General features: G+C 34.6%; 2 protein-coding genes across 2 annotated transcripts in view; one reads left to right on the top strand and one right to left on the bottom strand.

The window, feature by feature from the left end:
• LOC150105493 (polypeptide N-acetylgalactosaminyltransferase 3-like) overlaps window positions 1–16,660 on the top strand; it is a 50,938-nt gene extending 34,278 nt beyond the window's left edge. Inside the window, exons 5-9 of the mRNA XM_090393973.1 lie at window positions 1,747–1,864; window positions 7,112–7,298; window positions 12,118–12,260; window positions 15,203–15,316; window positions 16,577–16,660. Coding sequence (XP_090250099.1) covers window positions 1,747–1,864; window positions 7,112–7,298; window positions 12,118–12,260; window positions 15,203–15,316; window positions 16,577–16,660 — 646 coding nt within the window. The remainder of the gene's footprint in view (window positions 1–1,746; window positions 1,865–7,111; window positions 7,299–12,117; window positions 12,261–15,202; window positions 15,317–16,576) is intronic.
• Window positions 16,661–21,094: 4,434 nt separating this feature from the next.
• Window positions 21,095–26,951, bottom strand: part of LOC150105492 (activating signal cointegrator 1 complex subunit 2-like) — a 277,206-nt gene continuing 271,349 nt past the window's right edge. The window contains exon 22 of the mRNA XM_090393972.1: window positions 21,095–21,426. Within this exon, the coding sequence (XP_090250098.1) occupies window positions 21,422–21,426 (5 nt within the window). The 3' untranslated portion in view covers window positions 21,095–21,421. The remainder of the gene's footprint in view (window positions 21,427–26,951) is intronic.

Below are 26,951 nucleotides of genomic sequence, written 5' to 3'. Positions count from 1 at the left end.
ACAGTTTGGTCAGCTAAATCCCAAATTGCCAGCCCATCCTCGTTCGTTCAGTATCCAAGTAGATACTCAACAGGGTGCACCATGAGAAGGTGAGGATTGGACATTAGGTCAGAAGACCTGGTCGGTTCTCCGCATTCCTTTAAAGACTATGTGGAGGTCTCCTCTCAGTTATACAGCTTTGACCCTTAAGTACCCCCTTATGCTGGAACATGGTGTTAGTAATGACTAGTCTATATCCTAAACAGAAAGCAGGCACGTATTATTAGCTTTGTCCTCCCCCCCCCCAACAAAAACATTGCTATATGTCTGGTATTCATTACATACTCTACTATGTAACTCTAACAGGACCAGCTTTTCATTTCTCTGTCAGCTGCCTTCTCTAATAACTCAAAAAATTTCTTCACTTCTTCTTTAATAGAACATTCTGTAGGAACACAGATACAAATATCATCTACTTGAAATTCATCTAAAATGAAGGATTTTTTCATGTGTAGTATTGAAAACTATAGGTATTCCTTCCTTTCCCTAGAATTAAAAAACCTCTGTATGAGACAGGCTAACTCACCTTCAGTTGGAAAAGCTTTGATAAATGTTTTCTGCATTCCTAGATGGCATTTGAACCCAGGTCTTTCCAAACAAAGGATATTAATGGACTATAATTTCAGCTGTAATTTCAGTTTCTTGCAAATTCACCATTCACTGTTATTCTGCCCTTCAAGAATAAACCTTAGTTATTTGTTGTTTGTGTATAGACTGATATATATACACGGCAGAGGACACACATTACTTTCTATGTAGGAGAGGATTGCTATTTCACATTGCTACCGAGTGACTATTCCTGCATTTTCCTTTAAACTTGTCACCTAGTTAATGTCACCATTATATCACCATTATAGTGTGGATGTACAGTGCTTTTGTGTTCTGTATAAAAGTAAGTGGCTCATTTAAGCTCTTAAGTTATTGTGCATTGCATTCATCTTAGTTAGCTATTAGGAGTATTATACCATTTTGAGTTGCATTGTACTTTTTTTTTGTATTATCTCTTAGAAATTACAGTGCTGTCATCTTCTCTCTCTCCCTCTCTGCAAGTCTTTGAAGTGATACACTAATTATATTTCCTCCATATTTACATCAGAGAATAAAATAAATTTAGTTTAATCCTTTATCCAAGTGTGAGCAAACAAAGTTTGCGCCTGAAAATATCTTCAGGACTGAGGTAAGGTAGTACAACACCAGGCAACTCGTAGCAAATGTGGACCAAGCTAACATCACTCCTATCTCACTATCTTCCATAATGCAAAACACATCTCCTTGCGGATATGTATAATGTTATGCATTAAAGGGAAGGGTCACTACCCAAACTAGTTTCGACCTTTATTGAGGTCTCTTCAGTGAGAGCCAGGACCAGAAGTGGTGATACCAGGCAGAAGCAATAGTGAGGTCATCTCTACCTATAGGAGTTGCCAAAAGATGTGCCACCTTTTTATTAAATTACTCTGTATTTAGAGATGCCAAGAGTTTCCCGGTGTTGTACTACCTTACCCCAGTCCTGAAGATATTTTCAGGCGCAAGCTTTGTTTGCTCACACTTGGATAAAGGATTAAACTAAATTTATTATAGTCTAACCAAGTGAAAAATAAACTTTCTACATCAGAGAAATTTTTAATTGTTATTTTAGTTCTTGTAATATTATCACTTGTTTTGGAAGTTGTCAGAACAAACAAACAAACCTGCACCTAATTTCAGGACACCAGTAATGGCTGGAGGACTGTTTGCTATTGACAAGACTTATTTTGAAGAAATTGGCAGATATGATGATAAGATGGATATATGGGGAGGAGAAAATATCGAAATCTCTTTCAGGGTATGGAAAAACCTCTTTTATGTTATTTGATTTATTATACTGAGTGTTTGTTAACTTATTGCTATTTTGTGTATTTTTTTTTTTTTTTTAATATAGAGTACTCATTTTATCCCGCATGCATTTCAGCAAATGTTGCACTCTTTTTTTTTCTTGTCTATTAGTAACTCTCATTATGAGCAACAACTGATACTAGTTTTTATCAAGAATGCTGACCTAAAACATATGAATCAGTATACCACTTGTTTCATCCATTGTATGAGCAATGTTTTCATAGGTTATCTTTTTTTTTTTAATAATCTACTGTAGGTAAAAAAAATTCCCTTGCTCCCGTACAGTTATGTTCATTTGCTGCTCATTATTGCTTTCCAAATTCTGATGACTGCTCTGCTTTTTACTGTCTGTCTGACTGAGAAGCTGGATCATCTATAGTCTTAGATATCCAAACAGTGAAGTCATTTTCTTTGGAAACTTCAGTGTTCAAATCTCAGAATGGCGTCCCTTCTCTAATTCCATCAATCAAGTTGGCAGAGATATCCACTGCCAGTAACAATCTTTCACAAACTGTCCACCTGCCCACCAGAAACCCAACACCCTAGATCTTTTCTTAACTAGTTTTACCTGATAAATATACATGTATGTTCGTTTCCTCTTCGTGATCCAGACTACAACCTTATTCAAGTCTCTTTTCTTACAGAGAACACCATTTAGTCATTCTCAACCTTGTGCCCTTGGGCATTACAACAGCGCAAAATGTGGGATTTCTATTCCTCCTTTCCTTAAATCTGACTAGATCAGATCCAGAATACTTCCTCCAACTGAAATAATCCTTACTGGAATGAAGGCTGACCAAACTGTATTCCATATTAGCTTAAACTAAAAGACTATGATGGTACAACATGATGAAATTTCATACTTGCTGTGGCATCATTTTGTTATGCAAGGCCCAGCTGTTTTCCTCAGGAATCCAGAACAAACAGTGAAAAGTAAGCTGCTGGAACAAAGTCCAACTCACTGTAAGCTGAACTGAAAATAGGCACACCATCAATGTAAGAAGTATCAGTAGAAAAGATGTTGAACTGAGTGAAGAACTAAAGAAGTACCATGTTGACATAATTGTTGTTACTGAAACAAAGAGGATGAAAACAGACAAGATTATGTAAATAATAAATATAATATTACATTTCAGGTGATACTGATCAGGGAAAGGAAGGAATACCTACAGTTTTCAATACTACCCATGAAGATAAAGTTCTTCATTTTAGGCGAATTTCAAGTAGATGATATTTGTGTCTGTTCCCACAGAAGGTTCTATTAAGGAAGAAGTGAAGAAATTTTTTGAGTCATTAGAGAAGGCAGCTGAGAGAGAAATGAAAAGTTGGTCCTGTTAGAGTTACATAGTAGAGTATGGAATGAATACCAGACATATAGCAATGTTTTTGTTGGGGGGAGAACAAAGCTAATAATAAGTGCCTGCTAGATTTCTGTTTAGGATATAGACTAGTCATTACTAACGGCATGTTCCAGCATAAAGATGGGCAAAAGTTCACAGGAAGAGAAGATGCAAGGAAAAAAAAAAATTGACTATGTTATTGTTGATAACAATGTCTTCATACTAGTTCATATGCGTATAGAGAGGATTTGAAATAGGAAGAAGTGGTCATCACTTAGTTTTCAGTAGGATAAAAATGAACATCACATTGAAAAGAACAATGTATAAGAAAGTTTTAAAAATAACTAAAGTTATGCAGATTTTACAGGTGAGCCATATACTTAGCTATATAAACATTATTCAGTAAAAAATGACTTTGAAAAACAAGGATCAAACTCTTAATGGCAAATTCTGAAGAAAACATTGATTTGGTCAGGAGGCATGAGGTGAGGTTGTTTGCAAGAACAGAAAAATCTGACCTTTATGGTGGATTCAAGAGGTTATAAAGAGAGTCCTAGAAAGGAAGAAAGCATACTGAAAGTTCCTATCAAGTAAGTCAACAGAAGTCCTGCAAGAATGCAGACAAGTTTTTTAATTCCGAAGCTCAGTTTTCATCTATGTAAAATAGGCCACAAGAACACATGCAATATAGACATAGGAGACATGGGAAGAAACATGTCTATTCTATAAGATCTGGTTTAGAAAGCCTGCATGGTACAGTATAGGTCTACCATATAAGCATAAAACAGAACAGAACCAGAGATTATGGGTGTTTACTGTGCATTGATCTGGAAATTTATCTTATTTGCTCACAGAAAATATTTCAAGGCCACATCTCATCCACTTCCACCCCAACCAAAAATACAAGGCAAGTAGGGTACATTTCTGTGATATATCCACTGCTAGTTGCATATAACAGTACTGTTATGTTTTTTGCATGAAGAGCATTAGGTGCACATTCTGTGCACCTGCTGCTCTTCATGCAAAAAATACTTTCACCACTCTTCACACACAAAAAAAAATCTGGTCTGTACATCCTTAGTAGCCATTCTTTTACATAACTTTCATGGTTGTCCCTGGGTTCTCTTAGTGCTGGTCATATATAGAAAAATTTCCTTCACATCAATTTTAAAAAATACCTTTTAACAAATCTAGTTTCTATCATGTCCCATCATTTCTGTCTATCAACTAAACTTTGTAACCCACACACCTTCAACCTATCCTCATAGGGAGCATTCCACAGATCTGTCACCAGCTTGGTCACTTATTTCTGAATCCTCTCTACTACCACCTGATCCCCAAGAAACCCAGATAGCCAAATCTGAAGTTATGGCCAAATCATAGACTTATAAAGAGGAATAATAACTTCCCTATTATCTTTACTTGTTAGCATATTTTTCAACATCCAAGTAATCCTTAAAGCTATTTTATCAACTTTTGCAATATGCCCTCTGAACTTCAACTCTGTCTGACATTATCCCAAGTCCCTAGTTTTATCAGTTTCTTGCAATGCAGCACTATCAATGTAATATGCAACCTTTCAACCTGAAGTGCATAACCTTACATTTTGCAAATTGATAATCAATATCCTTTTCCCACAATACCAATTTGTTTAAATCACCCTGCAGGATTTCTATATCATCTTTATCAACTATTGCTCTCTCTCTCTAGTTTGCATCATCAGCAAACAACTAAATATCCCCCTTAAATTTTTCACTATATCATTGATATACAAATTTAAGGAGTAGTGTCCCTAGTACAGAATCTTGAGGTACTTTACTAGTCACCTTCATTCTCCTAGATTCTACTCCAGCAGTATCATGGTGTAAACATTTCCTTTATCCAATTCTACTGACACACTTATTATAAAATGCGAATAAATTACTAACACACGACTTACCCTTTATAAAGCCTGCTACCCACTATAGAGTATCATGTCCCTATCCATCCACTTTTGAATTTTACCTTTAACCAACTTTGCCAATACTTTAATCACCACTCCTGATATATTAATTGCTACCTCTGTCTTGGAGCCATCTTTATGTAATGAAACTATCTTACCCTCTTTCCACTCCCTTGGAACCTTGTCACAGTTGAGACTTAGAATGAACAAATTCATTAGAGGCAATGCCAATTCTCTTGCACATTCATGTAGTACAGGGCTGTCCAGTCCCACTGCTGTATTCACATTGATAATTTTTGATATGCTTGAACACCTCCTATTCACCTACCTCAGTTTTGACATGCATGTCTATCGCATCAGCAACTGTAAAATCTCCATTGGTTGATATACCCTTGCAAAATGATCACTCAGCAACTTAACTGTTTCTTTTGTCTCTGTCCTTTCTACCATCAGCATTGATTAAAGTCATCCTCCCATAGTAATTTTCTCCCTTACTTTCTACATAATGAAAAAACTCTTTTGGATTTACTTTGGCCTGCTTAGCTAATTTTCTCTCATATTTTGATTTGGCCTTTCTTACCATACTAGTCACCTTTCTTGCTTGCACTTTGTACTGCTCATGAGCATGCTGATCACTTTTTTCTTTATATTCCCTCCACAGTATTTTTTTTTTTTTTTTTTTTTTTTTTTACAAATCTTGCTTTATATTAATATCCACTTGGTTTATCCTCTGGACCTTGTGTATGCAGTCCAATATTGCTTCTCTCAGACAATCTCTGACCACTTTCCATGTGCTACTGACATTCTTTCCTTGAGCTTCTCAAGCCATGACACTGCTCCAAGATGCCTCCTAAGCCTGTAGTATTTACCATTTACCAGCTTTATAGTTCAACATAAACCCTTTCATGACAGAGAATTCCACATGTTTAGCAACTTCCCAGAACAAGCCTGCATGGTCACTCCCCAGTTGGAGGCAGAGTTTCTATCTTGGTTATGGATATATCTCATTATCATCAATTTCCTGATATGTATTCCCCACCCCCAAGGGATGTTCAGGTTACTATGACAGCAATACATGATTAAGTTTATATTATTATTAATCTCCTATCAACACTTTTCCTCCAAATTAGTCTATTACTTATAAACACTCCAATATTGTCGTATCTAACATTTCGTTCTTCTAAGGCAGTTCTGACTAATCAATCCACCTAAACTTGGTCTTTCCTTCCATCTTGGTATCAAACACCTATTTTGCCAAGTTCTCACCCATTCTATTTAAGTGGCCAATACCACCTTAGATTAGCTCTGCTACACACTCTTGAATGCTAATAGTGTCAAGTTCCTTTCTAATAATCTTCATTTTTAATATGATCATATATTTTAATATAATAGTTTTATATTAAATTATATAATATATTTAAAATATATAATATATTTTAATATAATAGTATCAGGGAATATCTACATAGACATAACTGCAGAAAGTTTCATAAACAGCCTGCACTGATCAATGTGTTCAGTTATTTCTTCAGGACATTGCCAATTTCCATTGGTTTGGGAAATTGTATCACATCCTCAAGACATCTCACTATCACTGAATGGCAATATGTGCAACTGACAGTTTTAGTTGTAACAGAGGCACTGCGAACAGAGTTCAATTTTTTTTTTCCCCACTTCTAAAATTCAGAGTTTTAGGAGCAACATTTATCGTTTTTTTTATCTCATTGGGAAAAGGCTATTAGCTGTGAAGGTGCTTATTTTTTCAAATAGTGGTTCTGCTTCATTTTGTAAGAATGTTTTAATTTTATCTTACAAATAAAACAATGATTTTTTTGGTCACTTGATAAAATAAGATTCTTTCAGCTTGCCAATCAGTATATCCTGAAAACAAAGAATATGTTTTTGGTTTTGACAGATATGGCAGTGTGGAGGTTCAGTTGGAATAGCTCCCTGTTCTCATGTTGGCCATGTGTTTCGTCGGTCTTCTCCATACACATTTCCAAGACCTGGGGGTGTAGGAGCAGTATTATATGCCAATTTGGCACGAGCTGCAAAAGTATGGATGGATGAATGGCAAGACTTTTATTTCAAAATAAACCCAGGTAAAATAATGCTTTTGTTCATGAAGAGTTTAATTTAGTTGACTGATTTAAATAATATTACTGAAAGAAAATGTGAAAACTCATTTTGTGAACAATGTATTTTTATAAATTTCAGTGTATTCTAACATCTCAGAATGAGATACAACAATAATACTTCTGTTTTGTATATATGTATTCACTTCTTTAAAAGCAATATAGATTTTATGCTAGTTGTCAGTATGAATTAAAAACCTCAACCTAATGCATAAAAATATAGTATCCTTTAAAAGGGATTCATTTTGCTACCATTTATTATTGGATGTTGGAGAAGATTTAGTTAGAGAGAAGTGAATAATTGTTATGCATACACAGAACTGACAATACAGAGAATAAAACAGTCACTAAGAATAATGGTTTAATTAAGTAATAATATAAATAGTTATGCTGATCATATTTCAGATACCTTTTGCAATGAGCTTTGAAAATGCTGTTCACATTCTAAACATTTGCTGCCAAATTAACTTATTGTCACATGAGTATATAGGTATCTCCAAGATGTAAAGGACTCATTGAGGATGGGTCCTTTGCATGTCATACAGTGTTTAAATACTTAACATACATCTCTTTGAAACATTTTTTGCAGATTCATTCATAATGCATATTGACAGCTTATTTTTTCACTCACTACACATTATGAGAAAAACCTAGCCTCTCATACTTACTGATATTCTTATTCATCTGGGGATGATCCCAAGTCTCCCACACACACACACACACCTGCCACAAAAGTTTGCTGTAATATTTTGCTTGTACCTCCTATTGTAAGATTCCCTCACCAACCTGTGTGTTTCTCTCATGTTTCCTGTTTCTCAAAATTTGGAACCACAGTCCACAAGTAAGATCAATTTGTTTCCTTGCCCCTGGATCTGACAATACATTTCAGAAATAGTCTGCCATGGCAGGTGATACCATTTCTTAGCAGAAATATAACAAGAGAACGTCTTAACATACGTTCATAAGATCTGATGTAGTCTTATGAACATCTCATAAAGTGGAAGAATAACCTTGTTGCTTTTAAAGATAAGCATTCTTTTCAACATTGCACTTATCCAAATGTGATGACTTAACTACCTCAGTAACATAGCCTATAAACTTTACCTCAACATCCATTATAATCACTAGGACTTTCATTCATAAACCACTTGTAGCAAATTCTTTCTTTTAAGGTTACACAGTGGTCAGCATTCATAGTTAAGAATTTATGGAGACAAAACACACGTGTTAAAATAATTAATTTTACGTAATATTAGGAAAGTAACTTTCAATGTTTCAACCTCTGTATTGAGGTCATCATCAGGAAAATACATATGTATAAGATCCATGTCACTGCACTTCACAGAGGTAAAATGAATCTAACTGCTTGTTAAGAATATTTTAATGTTTGCCAAGAAAGAAAGCACTACATTCCTTAAGAAGCAACGGTCACCTTGTCATCATTGAAGCAGACAAAGGAAAAGCGACAGTAATTATGGATTCTTCAAACTACAGAAGAAAAATTTCTTTTTTACTTCGAGATCATCAACATACCAAGAACATGATCACTAACAGGCAACTAAAGAAATTAAATTTCCTTCTAGATGGGGGGGGGTGATAAATTTAGATGCAGACATGATAGAAAGATTAAAAACACATTTTGCAAGACCACCTAGATTTTATGGTCTACCAAAAATTCATAAGACAGACATTCCTCTCTGTCCTATATTTGACTGTATTGATTCACCTACTTATCGCATAGCCAAATATTTAGCGAAATTATTGAAATCACATATAGGCAAATCATGCTCTTTTTTGAAAAACTCTTCGGATTTCTTAAATAAATTAAAAAATACCTCATTACAACCTACTGATCTTATGGTGACCGTCGATGTAGAATCTCTATATATTAAAATATATTTCAGAGACTTTACAATTACAAATCTTCCCACAAGATATCATAAAATTATTCGATTTCGTGATGCACTTTGGATATTTCTAGTGTCAAAACAAATGCTACAACCAAGTAGAAGGAACAGCCATGGGAAGTCCACTTGCTTTAGCCAACTTTCATTTGGAACATCTAGAAGACGTCCTGTTTTCATCTATATTCCCTCAACCATCCTTTTAGGCTAGATATATAGTTGACATCTTTTCAGTGTGGCCTCACAACAGAGATTCCTTGCCTTCCTTTTTAGCTAAAATCAATTCCTTACATCTTCGTATTAAGTTTATCATGGAGATCGAAAGAGACAAGTTATCCTTTTTAGACATCCTCCTCATCCGCTAACCTTCAGGTATTCTGACAACAGTTTACAGAAAACCCACTTTTACAGGACGTTACATTCTCAAACAATCTGCCCATCATCCTTATCAAAAAACAGGAATCATGAAATGTTTAATTCGATGAGCTAGAACTAATTGCTCAACTCCCCATGAATTACAGAAAGAACTTTCAACTATCAAACATCACATGAAATTGAATGGCTTCTCCAAAAAAACTACACATCTGTTAGATTCCTACAATCCAATCCAGAACAACAAAGAATCAATAAGTCTAGTTCCAGTTCCATATATTTCTGGGATATAAGACAAGAATATCAATCATACATTCTTCACAACAAATCCGATAAGTCTGGATTGGCACAGCACGGGATAGAGACAAGCCACAACATTTTCTGGTCCAAGACTCACCTTCTACACAGATGTTGCTATAAATTCGAATGCCTATCCAAAGAGAGTGCTGAGGCCTTACTTCAATGCCCTAACTTGAATCAAAATGATTGTATATCATTGTCAAAAATATATGTATTTATTTTAATTGTGAATTAATACCTATAATTTATTCATCACTCTGATGAAATTTACCTCTCTTTGCAATGTAACATCATGTGGCTCGTTCTACTTTTGAATGATCAATTGTTTGTATTCCACCTTGTAAAAACTGTTCCTACCAAGCCACTGAGGATAGTCTGTTAGTTTTCAGACTGATATATTTGGCAAACATTAAAATATTCTTTTGTTCTTGTTTATAATTCTTAATTTAATGTCACAAGTGTCTCTCAAGAATAACTGCTTATTAATGTTTTACCTAGCCAGACCTTTCGTGGAAAATCTAAATTAATAGTATTAAATTTTAAAAAAATTATAGATTAAAAAAAAAAGTTAATTTTAAAAAACAGATAAGTATAAAATAAATACATAGAATATTTTAAACAATAAATAAATTAAAAACAGAACTACATTAAACATTTCTAAAGTCCTCTTGTATTGAGATTTTTTTTCTTCTGGGCTTGTTCCGGTTGCTATTTGGGTCCTTCACATTCTTGGAATAATTAATTCTTCATTTTTGTTCCAGTTTGGATAGTGTTTTAGCATTTCACAGGCTTCTTTGAATTTTCTCTCAAACCGGGTTTTGGTGCGGTGCAGGGACTTGGTGCCTTCCCAGTCAATTCTATATGGTATGTTTGGCGTGCGTGATCTGATAGGCCTGTTTTACCATAATGCAGGTATTTAATGTGTCGTTTGTGTTCGTCTTTTCTGATTAGGATCGTGCATCCTGTTACCCCTATGTAGGGTAGGTTACATGTACATTGGATTTTGTAAACCCCTGGGTGGGCCATGTATGGAAGAGGATCTTTGGAAGAACTGAGTAAATTATTTAATTTTGTCAGGGATTTGAATGTAGTCTTGATGTTATATTTATGTACAATTTGAATGCATAATACTTCAAATACAAATTTATGTATTTGAAGCTGAAATGACTACAGTACAATATTAGGAAGGAACTTGACACATTAACAGTTAGGAATGTGTGAGCAGAATTTATGGTTACTTACCAGAATGGGATGATTAGCAAAACAAGTGCATGTTGCCAGGATATCAGGAAAAATACCTCAGAGGAAGATTAAGATCTAGGTAGATAGATACAGCAAGAAGTGTCTTAGATGATCTGATAGTTAATTTGGAGAAGACTGTTGACAGTAAGTTAGGGACAATGCAAACTACTCATGTAGTGCTATCATATCACCCTATACCCCTCCACCCTCCCGGGGGTACTTGTCAGGTATTTGATGACAACTACAGTATTAAGTATATCTTGCATTGGTACAACCAAGAAGTGTTTTTATGTATGTTGTGGAGGTGGGGGTTACCACAACGGCTAATGTAATTTTCCTCTCATGTATAACTTTTTCTTTTGAGAGGGGAGATTCTAGCTTCTCCATTTACCATGACTATATAATTCTGGCTGCTAGAACTTGAGATTTCTATTTCATGCTAAAACATATTTTCGTAGAAATAGAAATATTCTTTAAATTTCATTTTCCCAACACCTTGGCAATTACCTGTGGTGTTCTTTTTACACCTTTGTGCCATCTAAGTGCTTGAACCAATGTAATCAACACATAATAGAGTGATTAAAGTAACAGACTTTCAGAGGAATGGCATACTATGACGAAGAAAAATGTGGATAGTAGTTTGTTTTAAACCTTAAACAAAAATAATAGCACCTAACAAAATCCTGTTGAATACAGCTGTCTCATTAGCTAACTACGTTGAAAGCAAAATATTCAAAGTAATATACCTAGTATAAGCAATGCTGCATGAGAAAGCTATGTGACCTCATTAAAGTGAACCAGTGAATTAATTCAAACAACCTTTTTCAAAACCATCTTGAAAAATGTATCTTGAAACATTTTTGCAAGGCAAGCAGTCTAATCAAATTTACATTATTAAAATGTTTTACAAAAATCTTAAATATCATGTCATATTATATTTACTGGAGTCAATTTTTAAATGTTTTCAGGAGCAGGAAAAATTCAAAGCAAAACAGATGTAACTGAGAGGCTTGTGCTTAGAGAAAAATTGAAATGTAAAAGTTTCAAGTGGTATCTAGAAAATGTATGGCCAGAGCATTTTTTACCAACTAAGCAGCGTTTCTTTGGAAAGGTAATGTCTTGTTATTTGTTTTTTATGTGGTGTATGATATTTTTAAACAGTATATATTATATAAAAAGGAATATACTTTATTAAATACTACTGAGGTAGGCTCATACTAACCATTATTCACACAATTCCTATCATACCTCACTTTAAATTTATTCACTATAAGCACTTCTAAAATCCATTTCATTCAGTCACCACTCTCAAGCAAAAAAAAAAAAAAAAATTATTCCTCACATCCTTGCTAACTACTCTTACACAGATTCAAGGTGAACTGTTTGTTCTCTTCTGCCTTTCATATGCTGAAATGTTTTTTCCTCATCAGTCCTATAACCTTTCCTTAGTGACATATTCCTTCTTTTCTGCTTATAAACTATTTTTTTGTAACTTTCCAACCTTCAAGATTTTGCCAGACCTGCCCCCACTTTCATTTGCCTGTATATTCTTTCCATCAAAAACTGAGGTTCCAAATATCTGCAAAGTATATTCTTTGAATTATATATTTGGTTTAATCCTTTATCCAAGTGTAAGCAAACAAAGTTTGCACCTGAAGTAATTTCAGGACTGGGGCAACTCGTGGCAAAGGTGATATGACTTCACATTACTTGCCTTAGTCATAATGCAAAGCACATCTCCTTGCAGACATGTATAATGCTATGCATTAAGGGAAGGGTCACTATCCAGACCGGTTTCGACCTTTATTAACCAAGTGAAAAAAAACTTCCAACTATCTCTAATCCAGAGAATTTTAATAAGGTGTGCACCTTTTGCAAACTCGTAGATGGAAATGACTTCTGCATTACTTCCACCTTGATATCACCACCTCTGGGTCTGGCTCCCCCTGATGAGACCTCAATAAAAGTCAAAACTGGTCTGGGTAGTGACCCTTTCCTTAATGCATAGCATTATAATATCTGCAAGGAAATGTGCTTTGCATTATGGGATACCAAGGCAAATGCTGTGAAGTCAATACTACCTTTATCACAAGTTGTCCCAGTCCTAAAAATACTTCAGGCACAAACTTTGTTTACTTACACTTGGATAAAGGATTAAACCCAACATATAATTCACAGCATAACCAAGTGAAAAAAACTTCAATGAAAGTATATTCTTGTTTAACTCTTTATCTAAGTGTAAGCAAAAGTGTCATTCAGTCTTTTTCATAATGTATTACAACACCAAACCAACTGAATTATAAAAAAGATGCATCATTCAGCATTCAAGCAATCCTTGGTGCTATTTTATCCACTTCTTTTTTGCAATATGTGGTCTGAACTTAAACTCCCTGCCCACTATTATTCATAATCATAAAAGCTCATCAACTTTCTTTTTGCAGCCGAATCCCACCAATGTAATACAGAGCTTGCAACTTTTTTTCCCCCCCATCAGTACAAAGTCTCTCTTAGTCATATTGAACTGGCAATCATCATCCTTTTGTCCTTGCAGTCATTCTATTATTATTTTTATTGTAGCTTTCACCCATGAAAGGTGTTTGTAAATCTGTAGTACATTTACATGTTGTGTGTAAGGGGGGGGATTAAGGATTTTTTTTCCTTCTATTTTTATTAGTTTTATATATATTTTCTGTATTTTGTTAATTTATTTTTTATATACATTTATTAGTAATTACATAATTTAATAAACATTTAGATCATCTTGCAGGATCTCTACATTAACTATTGTCCAACCCAGATTAACATAATAAGAAATAACTGGATATTCCATATCATTACTGTATAAAATAGCAGCATCAGTTAAAGAGAGTTGAACGGACTAGTGAAGTCAGTTCAACTCTGTAGTTATAGCCTATAACTATAGATTTTTCTCTATAGTTTTAGTTGCTCTGTAAGCCTATGAGGAATGCAGAGAATCAACCTGGACTTATGATCTAATGTTCAGGGGGTATGTCGTGCTATTCAGCCATAGCTTAATTAGTAACTCTACCACCTCATATGGAAGTGGCAGTTATTTTTCTCTCCCTTGCCAGAAACAACTGTTTCTCATCCTGTAAGATAGACAAACTGACCTGAGAATAAATGCAATCGAATCACATGTGCAATGCTTTTTTTGAGATAGTACATAATGGTACTGCATACCAGCACTTTTATTAACATTAACAGGGACATGTGCATACAGATGAGGCATTGTTTCAATTTTTAACTTTTTCTACTAGCAAAGAATGTGTATTGGCACCTACTGTTTGACAAAAAAAAATGGTGTGTGTATATAGCAGACTATGTAAATAGGAATAACTACATTACTAGAGCATTAATTAGGTTTCTATGAAGTCAGGTAACTTTTCTTCATATAATCCTAATTAATTACCTGAGAGCTGAAAGCAACCACTGACCCTAAAACATTAAAGGGAAGATGAGATGTTATATTCAGGAAATGGTCATCAGGTTAAAAAAGGTGTACTGACTAAATGCAAAGATAAAGATCAGTTTCTTGATTTAGCAGTCAATTTCAAGTGAAGTGGAATTGGACCTGCTTATTTGTGCACCTTATAAAAGTCCAGTCCCATACTGTGTTCTCTATCAATCACACATTAAATTATGTTCTATATAATGAAAATTACTTAAATACACTCCAAGTGAAGCATTTTTGTGTAAAAACACGAAAATAGCACATTTGTGCACTTTGCTAAAAATTGCATTTTTTCTTGTTTTCTGTTCAAAAAACCTTGATTTTCCCACATGCTGTTGACAGTGCAAACGTTGCTGAGGTTAGATAATGGGTGAATTAATATTGCATACCAAAAAATTGATAATACTGGTATATAAGAAATAAAACTGTAGGCCAATATAATTGTTAATTTTAAATGAAAATGGACTTAACTATAATAATTAATATCGCTACAAGTTCATCTATAGTTTTAATTTAAAATTTTCTGAGCTTTAGTGTGCTTTTGATTGCAGCAGTGAAAGCAGTATTATTCATAAATGTAGATTCGAAACAGGAAGAATGGCAAGTGTTTTCAAAAACCTGGTGTCAAGGGTAGTCAACACTCTGTTGGCATAGTTAAACTTACTGCTTGTGTCTTTGAAGTTTATCCTCAACAGGTAAGTGTGTGTAATTGTAAATGCATTGACAGTAATACCTTCATTTTCTCCAATTACAGCCTTGTGATTAATGAGTATTAAGCATTTTATATCTTTCATTGTGAAACCTGATAAGTTTCTGGCAATCAGTTTTAGTCAAAACCTGAACTTGAATACAGAATGTGCTCTATATGTGCACATTCTATATTCAAATAGGAATGGCTAAATCATTGGAAGTTCAGCAGTGTATAAAATTATAAATCTGAAAAAAATGATAAATATTTAATTTTGGATAACAACTGCAAGAGAAAATTTGTATTTGGTAGGACAAAATAAACTCTCCAGAAGGCTAGTTTTCAGTATTAGAAAGATTTAGTCTAGCCCACTCCAAGAAGCTTAATCAATTTCAGCAAGGCTTTGATTGCTGGCTATCAACTGTTTAACAAACTGGGAATTTTCCAGACCTAAATCCAGGAGGTAAACTCAGATAGCTGGATTGTACGAGTAAAAGCCAAGATGATTTGCTTGTATAGTAACATATATATATATGGTTTCATGATAAAAAAAATAATCTGAAAAGTTTTTTTGTTTTTTTCGTAGATGTTATTCATAATGTATCAAAAAGCACATTATAGTAAGGGAGGGACAAATAAGTATACTAGACTAAACAAAGTGTAGAAATAAATTTTTAAGTTAACCATTCTTCAAAATGTGTGCTCACATTCATTTGGCAAGGATATGATGAATTTTTACATAGCAAATTTTAGATATGAACACAGACACTACCAACATAAGAAGCATCACTAGAGAAAACAAGTAGTTAGCATAGGAATTGCAGAAATATGTTGATATAATTGTGTTGTTACAATCGGGCAAATTTTTTGCAGAATAAGTTGAAAATGGTTATTCAGGCAGGCAATAGGGATCTAGGAAAGGAGGAAGATGCTATAGTATTCAACACTAAACACAAAAATAAAACTTTGACTGGTAACCAGTTTCAAGAAGAGCGATGTATACATGTACACAGATTTCAAATGGGGAACTGATGGGGATTTAATTGTCTGTGATGATCCTATAGATGCTTTTTTTTTTTTTTTTTTAAGTAATAACAAAGAAAAAAAATCATGGTATTTAGAATGAAAAAGGGAATGAATCGCACGATGTTTATGAAAAAATCTGAATAGAGCAAGATTAATAACAGAAAATACCTTCTAGATATTTACATGGTCTAATTCATTACTAAAATGATATTCTAATGCAAAAATATGTATAAATTCATAGCATGTTGATGATCATACACAATTCTTTATTGCTGATAATCTTCAGATTGGTTCAAGATATAAGGGCATAGAGGATCTGAAATAGGAAGTGTCACTACTTGGTATTTAGTAGGATAAGAATGAATATCCCATTGGCAGGGAGAGATGTGTACTAAAGTTTTCAAAAGAATTTAAGTAGAACAATCCTCACATCTCAACCCCAGATTCAAATATACAAATATTATTTGGAGGAAAAGCAAAAGAGTGAAAACAAGAGCCAAACTGAAGAAAACAATGATCGACTGTTTTCTCCCCTGAAATATCTTTTTCTATAGCTTTAGATAGCATATATAATAGACAGGGCAGAGTTTAGAGGAGTGATGTCTGAGAGGAGTCAGTAGGACTTGTTATAGAAACAGAAATGAGAGTGTGTCTTTATAAATGCTAGAAGTATTCAAGAGGAATGAAATTGTAATTGATAGAGCTCTCATTCGCCCAAATATTTTTGATATAAGTGAGACATGGTTGAACAAGGATAACATTCTGACAGGAATAGAGATGGAGGGATATGTAGTCTTTCAAAGACAGACAAAGCAAAAAGTAAGGAGTGTTACTGATGATGGCAGAGGAATTATGCCCATCTAGGGTGGAGATGTAAGGAGAAAATACCGAGTGGTTTTGAAGTGTTGTAGTGTGAAGTGGAGGTGGACAGGATGAAATGTTTAGTAGGGTGTTGCTATATGCCAGTAACGTGGAAGTTAGTGAGAAGGAAATGTTTAGACAACTTGGTTTGGCTAATAACAAAAGGGTGATCATTATGGTAATATAAACTGGAATGAAGAGACAACATCTAACCTTCAACATTAAGTGACAGAGACCACACGTGGATTAAGAGCCCTGGATTTGATTATCTCATTAGAAGAATTTGTTGTAAATGAAGTGTCACATCTTCTTCCAGTTGGTGAAAGTGACCATGAAGTGATTGTTTGGGTGGTGGCCAGCCATATCAGGAGTTTAGTGACAAAGTTATATGTGGAACTGTAAGGCAGGTGATTATGGCAAACTCAGTAGGCAGCCTGCAGCAATATCATGGAATAAGGAATTGCATGGGAAGAAAATCAATGCAGCTGGATCTCGACTCAGGAGTTATCTGGCAGAAGCAATGACTGGGTGTATTCCAAAGGGCAGGAGATTAAATAAGGTAGGTGTAAAATGGATGACTGAAGAGTTGAGAGTACAATTTGGAAGAAAAAGGTATTGCGGAGGCAACTTAAGATGAGTGGAGATAATCAGTTACAGAGGAGTATAAAGAGAAAGAAGAAAGGTGACTCACTTAGTAAGGAATCCTCTTGAGTTTTTTTTTTTCTTTTTTCATTATGTGGTCAGTAGAAGGAAGGATGATAAACACTGAGGAAGATATAGTAAATGTGTTAAATGAGCAGTTCATTCAAGTATTCTATCCTTGTGAGTGTAACATAATGCAGAATTTGAGCAGTGGGAATGGGGAGAGAAACAACTGATGGTGATTGAGCAGGAGGTATATATGAGGAATTGAGTAAACTTGATATCAACACGGCCATGGGACTTAATGGTATATATCACTGTGTGGCTTGAGGGAATGTTCCAGGTAATTAACAGCTTAAATGTACATTTTTAACATGAGTCTTATATTAGCCCAGGTCTCAAAGGAATGGAAAGATGGCAAATTTCTTCTCCTTTATAAAGTAGGTGAATAAGACTAAGGCTTAAAATTATAGGCCAATCTGCTTGTCTGGAGTTATAGTCAAGGTGTTGGAGCAGCTAGTGAGGACAAGAATTCAGAACTGAGTGGACAGCAGTAGAATTCTCTTTAATCAACAGCATGGGTTTGCTAAAGGAAGATTGTGTTTTAGCAATCTGCTTACTTATTATAACAAGGGGGATGCATATATAGTACATTTAGATTTTGCAAAGGTTTTTAATAATTACCACATGACAAACTAGTAGTTAAATTGGAACAGACTGAGTTGAATAGTAGATAGCTTAGTGCATTGGACTGTCTGATAGGTATCAACAGGTTGTGTATGGGGAGTGATATCTCAAAAGAGGAAAGTCACTAGTGGCATGCCCCAGTGGTCTGTTTTGGGGCCATTGTTGTTTAATTTGTATGTAAATGACATTGGAAAGGGCTTAAATGGTGATATACAGTTGTTTGCTGATGATGCAAAGTTGGAGAGAGAGTTACGAGAAGTAGAGCAGATGTTGTAGCTTTGCAAGAGGACCTAAACAGACTGCCTGAATGGACAAGTGTGTGGGGATATCAGTTTAATGTTTTTTAAAAAAAAGCAAAGATAGGATTGATGGGGATATTTTGGAGGAGGTCGAGGAGATGATGAATTTGGGGATTGTGGTGGAAAGAGACTCAAAATTGCATGGACAATTTGCTAAAAATTGTGAGGATAACGCAGCAGATCATGGGCATGATGCAGAGAACACCGACATGTAGAAGTAGGGATGTTTTGATTCCATTGCACGACTTTGATCAGACCACATATGGATTACTGTGCACAGATTTGGTCACCAGGTTTTCAAAAAGGATGACGAGATGTTGGAGAGGGTCCAGAGACAATTAATTAACATTTCTGGAATGTGGAATATAGGAGAACAGAGTGAGAGAATGCAAATTACAGAGCCCAGTAGATAGGAGGAAAAGGGGAAACATGATCGAGATGTATAAGTTGGTAAGGGGTAATTATACTAGATTAGTGTGGATGAGCTTTTTCATAGACTATCTGGAGATTAGGAGAATGAGATGTCATCCCTGGAAGCTGTATTGGGGGAGGGGATGTTTGCAATGGGGTGAGAAGTAATTTTTGCATGGAGAGTGGTGGGTGAATTTATTGATGTTTTTTTACACCTCTTTTGAACTGTAGGCTGAGTGAGAGTTTTTGAGTTCGGCTATTGAAGTCAAAAACTCAGAAACATGCATACTCAGTTTCTGTCTCTTGGACTGCTTTGGCACATATCAGTGGGGAATGAGACTAGATTAAATGCAATTACTTGGATCAAGAAGAGTAGAAACAATCAGACAATAGGAAATAGGCACAGAAATCCCAAAGCCCATCTCAATTGGCACTATTGTTGTGCAAATATACTGTGCTTCTCTAATTCTTCTACCAGTTTACTTCTTTTCTGTTGATAGTGTTAAAATTTGTTCAGTAGCTGATGTTTCACTGTTTGCATTTATTGGTTTCCTAACAGTAAAGGTTTTGTTTAACTGGGCGATATCCCAGGTGGCATAACATTTCATCTTATTTCAAGCTGATATAGAATATGATTTCATCAGCGAAACTTCTGTCTAAACCTATTCCGGATCATTCAATATCCAGGGTAGATTTTTATTAATGGGATGTTCCACAATGTGAAGACTGGACATTAGGTCAGATGCTTTAATCAGCTCACTTCATTACTTAAAAGAGCATGTGGAGATCTCCTTCCAACTATCTTGCTTTGATCCAGTAAGTTAGTAAGGTCACACATTGATAGCAGCATGCATAACATTCAATGGAAATGCTGCCACTGCTTTGCTTCAAATTCACCTTCAAGCTGGCAATGCTGGGGTGTTGTTTCTTGCAGGCTGTATCCACAACTTGAGATCTAATGGATTCAGATCAGGACTTCCAGCCAGCCAATCAGTAGTCCTTCCCTTGTGTGCAGGGACTGAGTCTTGGTGGAAGGTCCACTACCTACTGCGAAACAAGGCGTTGTTTAGGGGCCACAGGTTCCAGAGTGGTGTATTAATACACTTTGGCCTCTTTCCTTGCAGAAATGCAACTTGGATACCCTTAATACACCCCCCCCCACACACACACTAAACCATCACTGATGATCTCTGAATCCTGGGTGCTGTGTGACTATCCATTTAACTGCCAAAACAGTGAGGTTATAAACCTCTGTTTTGGCAGTTAAATGACTTTTCAATGATGAAAATCTTTTCATCTGTGGAGAAGATATTTCTGTGTCTGTTGTTTGTGTACTGCCAGAGAAGCGCCTTTGATTTTATCACCCTTTGCCACATAAGTTGTGGTGTTAGGAAGTATTCAGTAGAATGCTGATAGGCTCTCATCCCAGGTCATCATTAGAACACATGCAACATCATTTTCTGCATTCTTACAGTCCTCACAACCTTGCGTCATAACATGGCATGTGAGGACACCCAGATATGTCTTTTGTATCATTATAATGGTAAATAGTCTGATACACACAAACATCCGACTGATCCTGAACGTTTTGGAATGTTGAAAATAACAAGTAGCTGCATTCCAACTTTGTGAAGTGCAATTACAATTACATCGGTTCTCATAATCTCCCAATTGCATGTTAACTCATACAGCTAGACAACTCTCTCTACCAATAAACATGTGGAAGTTGTAACAGTATTTATGGCAAAACTGTGTATACTGACTTGATCAAGAGAACCAAAAGGAAAGTGTCAACTATCTTCTGTGAATGACTCCATGTTGTTATTTGGTGTTATTTAGATTTAAATAAAGACAACAACATCAGAAAGAATAACAAACTTTTTTTTCTAGTTTTTTGTTTTAGAATTATGTACAACAGTATCATAAAAACAGCGGCCTTGTTATTGTACATAATTACAGCATATTTTAATATCAATTAATAAACAAGCTGTACATATCAATTAAAAAAATCTCATCTTTTCCCCAATAAGTTTAGAACTGTTACAATATATATGAATATCGTTTACTAATAGATAATTTCTTTTGGTTTCCAGTATTTTATTTACACAATGGCCGGACAAATCATGACTGATGAGTCTGTTTGTCTAGATTCTGTTGAAGGTGCTGCTGACACTAGTTTGGTAATGTTAGCCTGTAATGAACGTGACAGACAAAAATGGAAATATGATTTGCAAGTAAGTTTTTCTTTTAAAGTTAGAATTAAGTCTCTCTTATTTTCACATGAATACATTTTATTATTGCTAAATTTCACTTGATGTATGCAGATTTTTTAAAATCTCTCACCATGAAGTTAACTCATTGATCACAACAAGCTATCAAGAATTCCTGATAGCCCACTAAAGGAAATTTATTGGACTGCTGTATCATCATGAGGATGGACAGTTTTTAAAGAATTGTAGTCAAAGCTGAAACATGGATATAAGATTTTGAACCACAAGTGAAAAGTCAATCCCTTACAGTGGAAATGCAAAATGTTGGCATTAAATGACTGCAAAAAAAACAACAAAAAAAAAAAAGACAGCACGAGAGGAAGTGTTCCTACAAGATATTTGGCAGCAAAAGGCCTGGTATGCTCATAGCTGAAGTCCTCATTTCATACAAAGTATCTGATTAGAAAGGTTTTCCTCATCCCCATATAGTCCAAACTTCAACCTGTTAAGTGTTTCCCACTGTGGGAAACACTTAACTACCACTGACAAGGTTTATGCTTACATAACCTGACTTTATCAAACACATCAACAAAAGGATCTGATGACAGAAATATAAGACTTACCTAGGCAGAATGGAGATTACACTGAACTTTTGAAACAATCCTCATATTTGCAATCACACTACCACCTAGTAAGTGTGGATTAAGTAGCAGATCTACAACAACACCCATTTGCATTGTTCGAGAAAGAAAGAACATGCATTAACTTAGACAGCATTACTGCTAAATTGAAGTAATTCTTTAACAAATATGTACTGCTTCTTACATCTAAGTAAACCTTGCTGGAAGAATCACTGCAGAGCATGTCCAGCAAAGTTATTCATAAAAACAGTCTTACATAAAGTTTAATTTAAGAAGACAGATTAAGTAATCAACTTGATCTTTCTTGGTTTTCTACATTAAATTTATTAATAGATGAGGACTAAATATGTAATTAACAATGAAATTAATTATGCAGGATACAAGTTATGATCTGTTGCTGACAAAATCAGCATGCAGTTCCACTATACTATTTTTCCAGCATCTTTTCTTGATAATCTAACATAATGTAAGATTGACATCCAAGTTACTCATTAATGAGCATTATATAGAAAAAGAAGAGAAATAAACTCAAAACACCAAGCTAGCAGTCTATGAACAGTGTTCCTCAAAATCCCTATCCATTACAGTGAATGGATATGAGTTTGAGGAAAATCAAGGAAGCAACCAGATGGCATAAATGGATGGAAAATTGAAGATGTTAGAAAAGGACTACAGGTTATCAACATTATATAAGAAAAGCTAATCTAAGGTGGTGCCTAAACAAGATGAAAAATTAGCAAAATGGGTTTGTACAAACGTGGCAGGATGCCCCCCCCCCCTTCTGCATCATACTGAGGTCTTCAGTATGATGCAGAAAACTGTTGACAGAAAATGCAATCTTCCCTTTTGTTGGGCTACCATAATATCCTGTACCTCCTAGGAAATTATGATGAGAATTATCATTCTAAGTGACTATGGATAGTACCAGCTTTCCTTTTTAGCAGTTTATAAATTCTTCCAATTAATCTATAACACCTCCTCTAAGAATGATTTCAGTTGTCCTCTTTTTCCTCACTATGTGATTATATCATCAAATATAATCACCCAATTACCCTAGCTATAGTGCTAACAATTGGTTTCAAGTTATACTGTAATAGAATGCAGGTGTAATGCATAAAATCAATTTATGCAGTTCTTTAATGACATGTAGAAAAAGGATATATTTTTCATTCCAAATTAAAGTTGCAAGAGAGTGTGAATTACAGCATATCACAAAGGAAATGTTTAAAAGGGAAGCCTCTGTCTTATTGTTCATTTGAGTCCTCAAAGAAGCAAATATGCAATTCATATTTCAGTATCATTGAAAAGGCTAAATTTTGTTTAGTCAAAAGTTAGCTTGACAATGTTTTTTTCCAATACCTTAACCAAATCAGCAAAAACAGAATTCTAACATTCAGTCAAAATGAATATAAGTAATAGCAGGCTTCATTTAATGTTGAAAAGAAACCAATTTTCATTTTTTACCAATATAATCAATAATAGAATTTATATTTAAAACAGTGGTTCCTAAACTGTGTGCTGCGGTGCCCTGTGAAATATTCCAATATTTTCACTAAAATGATACTTAGCCCATGTGGTTTTAGAATTGGACCATTGATGTGTTGACGATGATAGGAAGGACATCCCAACATCGCACACTGTGACTGTTAGGTAGGCCTATGTTCTCACTGGGTGTTGTGAACCGAAAAAGTTTGGGAACCACTGTTTTAGAATATTATACGGAATAATAAAGTATTAACATAATCTATTATCAACAGATTTCAATCATGAATTATTTAGAGTTGAGTATAAAAGTATACATTTTCAAACTAATTCTGTAGTGTATGCATGGGTTGAATACTATATTATTCAGATATGATTAAGATTTTAGTTACTCGTGAGGTGAATTATAATTAAATAAATTAAAAGATGCATTCTTTTTCCCCTTCTAGCAACAGACTGTAACACATATAAAGTCTAATCTCTGCCTGGACCTTCCAAGTAAAAGAAATCCTGATAGTGTCACACTTCAAGCATGTACAGGAACATCAAGTCAACAGTGGTTATTTGAAGTTGTGGACTGGAAATTTAGCTGATTTAACACTGGAGATCTAGGTGTGTGTGTGTGTGTGTGCATGTGCGTGCAAAGGGGGGGGGGGCAAACACCACATTTCTTCCTTTATTATTTATTTTGATGTAGTAATAGCCATTCTTTCAATCATGAATTGTTTTCATTAAAAGATATTTCCACCAAATTATTTAAGAATTTTGCTTTTCACTTGGACAACCAGACAAACTTTGATATTGATGCCTTTATATTATGATTTTTGTATATATGTGTCATGGTGATGATGATGCGTGCTCTGCTCTTATTCATCATTTTATGCATTTATCATATTAAGTATGAAAGTAAATTCAAAAAAAGTGAAAAGAAATCTGTTTTCTTTTCACTTATTATTTTTAATGCAGACTCACCAGTAAAGCAACTTCAGAAAATTTCATTCTCTGAAACTCAACTAATATTACTGAAAACTAGGTTTAACCCTTTTTAGAAGAAGCTTACATATTGAAATTATGCTGAAATAGCATAAACAGTAAATTCAACAGAGTATAGCTTGAAAAACTATCAGTGAAAATTATTGCTGATTCAAATTTTGTTAAAAAAATTACCAAATTGTAACACCAAATTAAAAATATACTGTGCAATTAGTTTAAAAATTGTGATATGGTTTTACTCATGACCACCACTGCATATTTTTAATACAAGGCATAAATGAAGAATCTAGACTACACTTTCCATCAAAGTTAATTCCCTTGTGATTTAACATAATGAATTCAACTCGCTATGCCATTGTAAAACTTTTTATTATTACATGATCATATCCACGGAGTCTGAAGAATTTTGGAAAAAGAAAGAGGTTATGGAAGGAGGAAGGAGATATATGTGAAGTAATTTCTGAAGGTCTTCATATATACAATATGCACAAACCCATGTTTCTTTATTCATAATTAGATGAGGACGGGGGGGGGGATTTAGAGGTGATGTTTAAAATCTTTTGCTATAGGATGAAATTACAAACTTACAGATGGCAAACTATGTTATTGCAACTTATCTACATAATTTCATCTGTTGTGGAAGGATATCCTTAATGTGCCATTCAACTATTTTTGAACAAATTATTCAAGTTTCAGTTGTGCTTGTTTATTTTACAAATGGCCTATTTACTATTATAGATCTCAATAGAATTTTTTGCTAGGTATAGAAAAACAGAATTCTATGCCTGTGGCCCTCAATTTTTTAAAACATGTTATTTCAAAGAATAATAGTATGAGTTTATCAATAGTATGAATTTTCTCTTAGAGATAAGACAAAATTTATAGTGCAAACTGCACAAAAAAATCCTTATCCTTAAGTTATTTTTTCTGACACTTGGTTATTACAGATGGCTCAGCAAGCTATACTATTCTGTCATGCCAGGAGCTTCATATTAATACGAGAACACGAAATGGTTGCAATTTTTTACGATGGCAAAAAACACAATTCACACTTTTTTTTTTTCTAAGTTGCAACTTCTAATATCTCCAAATTTCATGGAATTACTGTGAAGACAGCTTTTTTTTACTACTCTGGAAGTGTTCATTGAAGTATCATTGCTGTCAACACTATAAGTTGGTTTCTTGGTTTTCTCTTTTCATTGTTCATATCAGATTATCAGTCCTATTAGAGTTCATTAGCACTTGGGTAAATACAGCAATTATTCCAAACAGATGGTTAACCAGAAACCTCAGATCATATAGTTACATCACCATATTATTATTATTATATGGATATCTCCTTGTAGCCTAAAGACTTATTGTGGAAGACCCACACTAATCACGATTAGTAATGGCCATTATTCACATAGTACCTATCGTACTCCTTAAACACATTCCTACTCTCCAAACAAAAAATCTTTTCTCCACACACTCTTATTAACCACACTCATACAACTTCCAGGGGTGATCTCTTGTCTTCTCGCTACTTGTCATGTATTGGAAATTTTCTTTGTGTCAATCTTACATTATCCCTCGAATAATTTATAAGTTTCTATCATGTCCCCTCTCCTCTGGCTGTCAACTAAACTCTATAACTCACACACCTTCAATCATCACAGGAAACATTTCTCAAACCTGTCACCACCTTCTGATCTCCAAGAAGCACAAGTGACCAAATAAATAGTCAAGGTGCAGCTGAATTAGAACCTTATAAAGAGGGATATTAAACCCCCCCCAATCTTTACTTATTAATGTATAGTATATGCCCTCTGAACTTCAAATCTCTGTTCATCATCACCACCAAATTCCAAACTTCATCAATTTCTTATAATCCAGTACCATCCATATGACAAAGTATGTAATCTTTTCAACCCAAAGTGAATTACTTTACATTTCACAACATTATATTGCCAACCATTATCCTTTTCACACACTGACAATTTTTTAAGTCATCCTGAAGAATATCTATATCAGCTATTGCCTTCTCCAATTTTGCACCTTCAGTAAACAACTGAATATTCTCCCTGATATTCATTCATTGTGCACAAATGAGAGGCATCTAGTTATTTAATGATTATACAACACATTTCCTACAGTACCTCCATAGGCACTGTTTATCCAAGATGATTCTATGATTTGATTATTATAAGAAACCTCCAGGGAGTCGGCACATCGCATCAGCAGTCATTTCCACCCCACCACAATCATGCTTCCAAGGATGCTATTGTCTTTCCCTTGCCTTCTATAAAATGGAAAATTTCATGTATTTGTATGATACACATATCATCCTCATTCTCCTGTCTGCAAGTCCACATTCTCAATCTGGTCTCATAATTTATATTCCACAATCC

Source organism: Typopeltis vanoorti, chromosome 6 (genome assembly GCF_054136105.1).
Source record: "Typopeltis vanoorti isolate ZY-2024b chromosome 6, IOZ_Tvanoo_1.0, whole genome shotgun sequence".
NCBI lineage: Eukaryota > Metazoa > Arthropoda > Arachnida > Uropygi > Thelyphonidae > Typopeltis > Typopeltis vanoorti.
The sequence above is the reverse complement of the archived record's forward strand: the minus strand, read 5'-3'. Positions and strand labels throughout refer to the sequence as shown.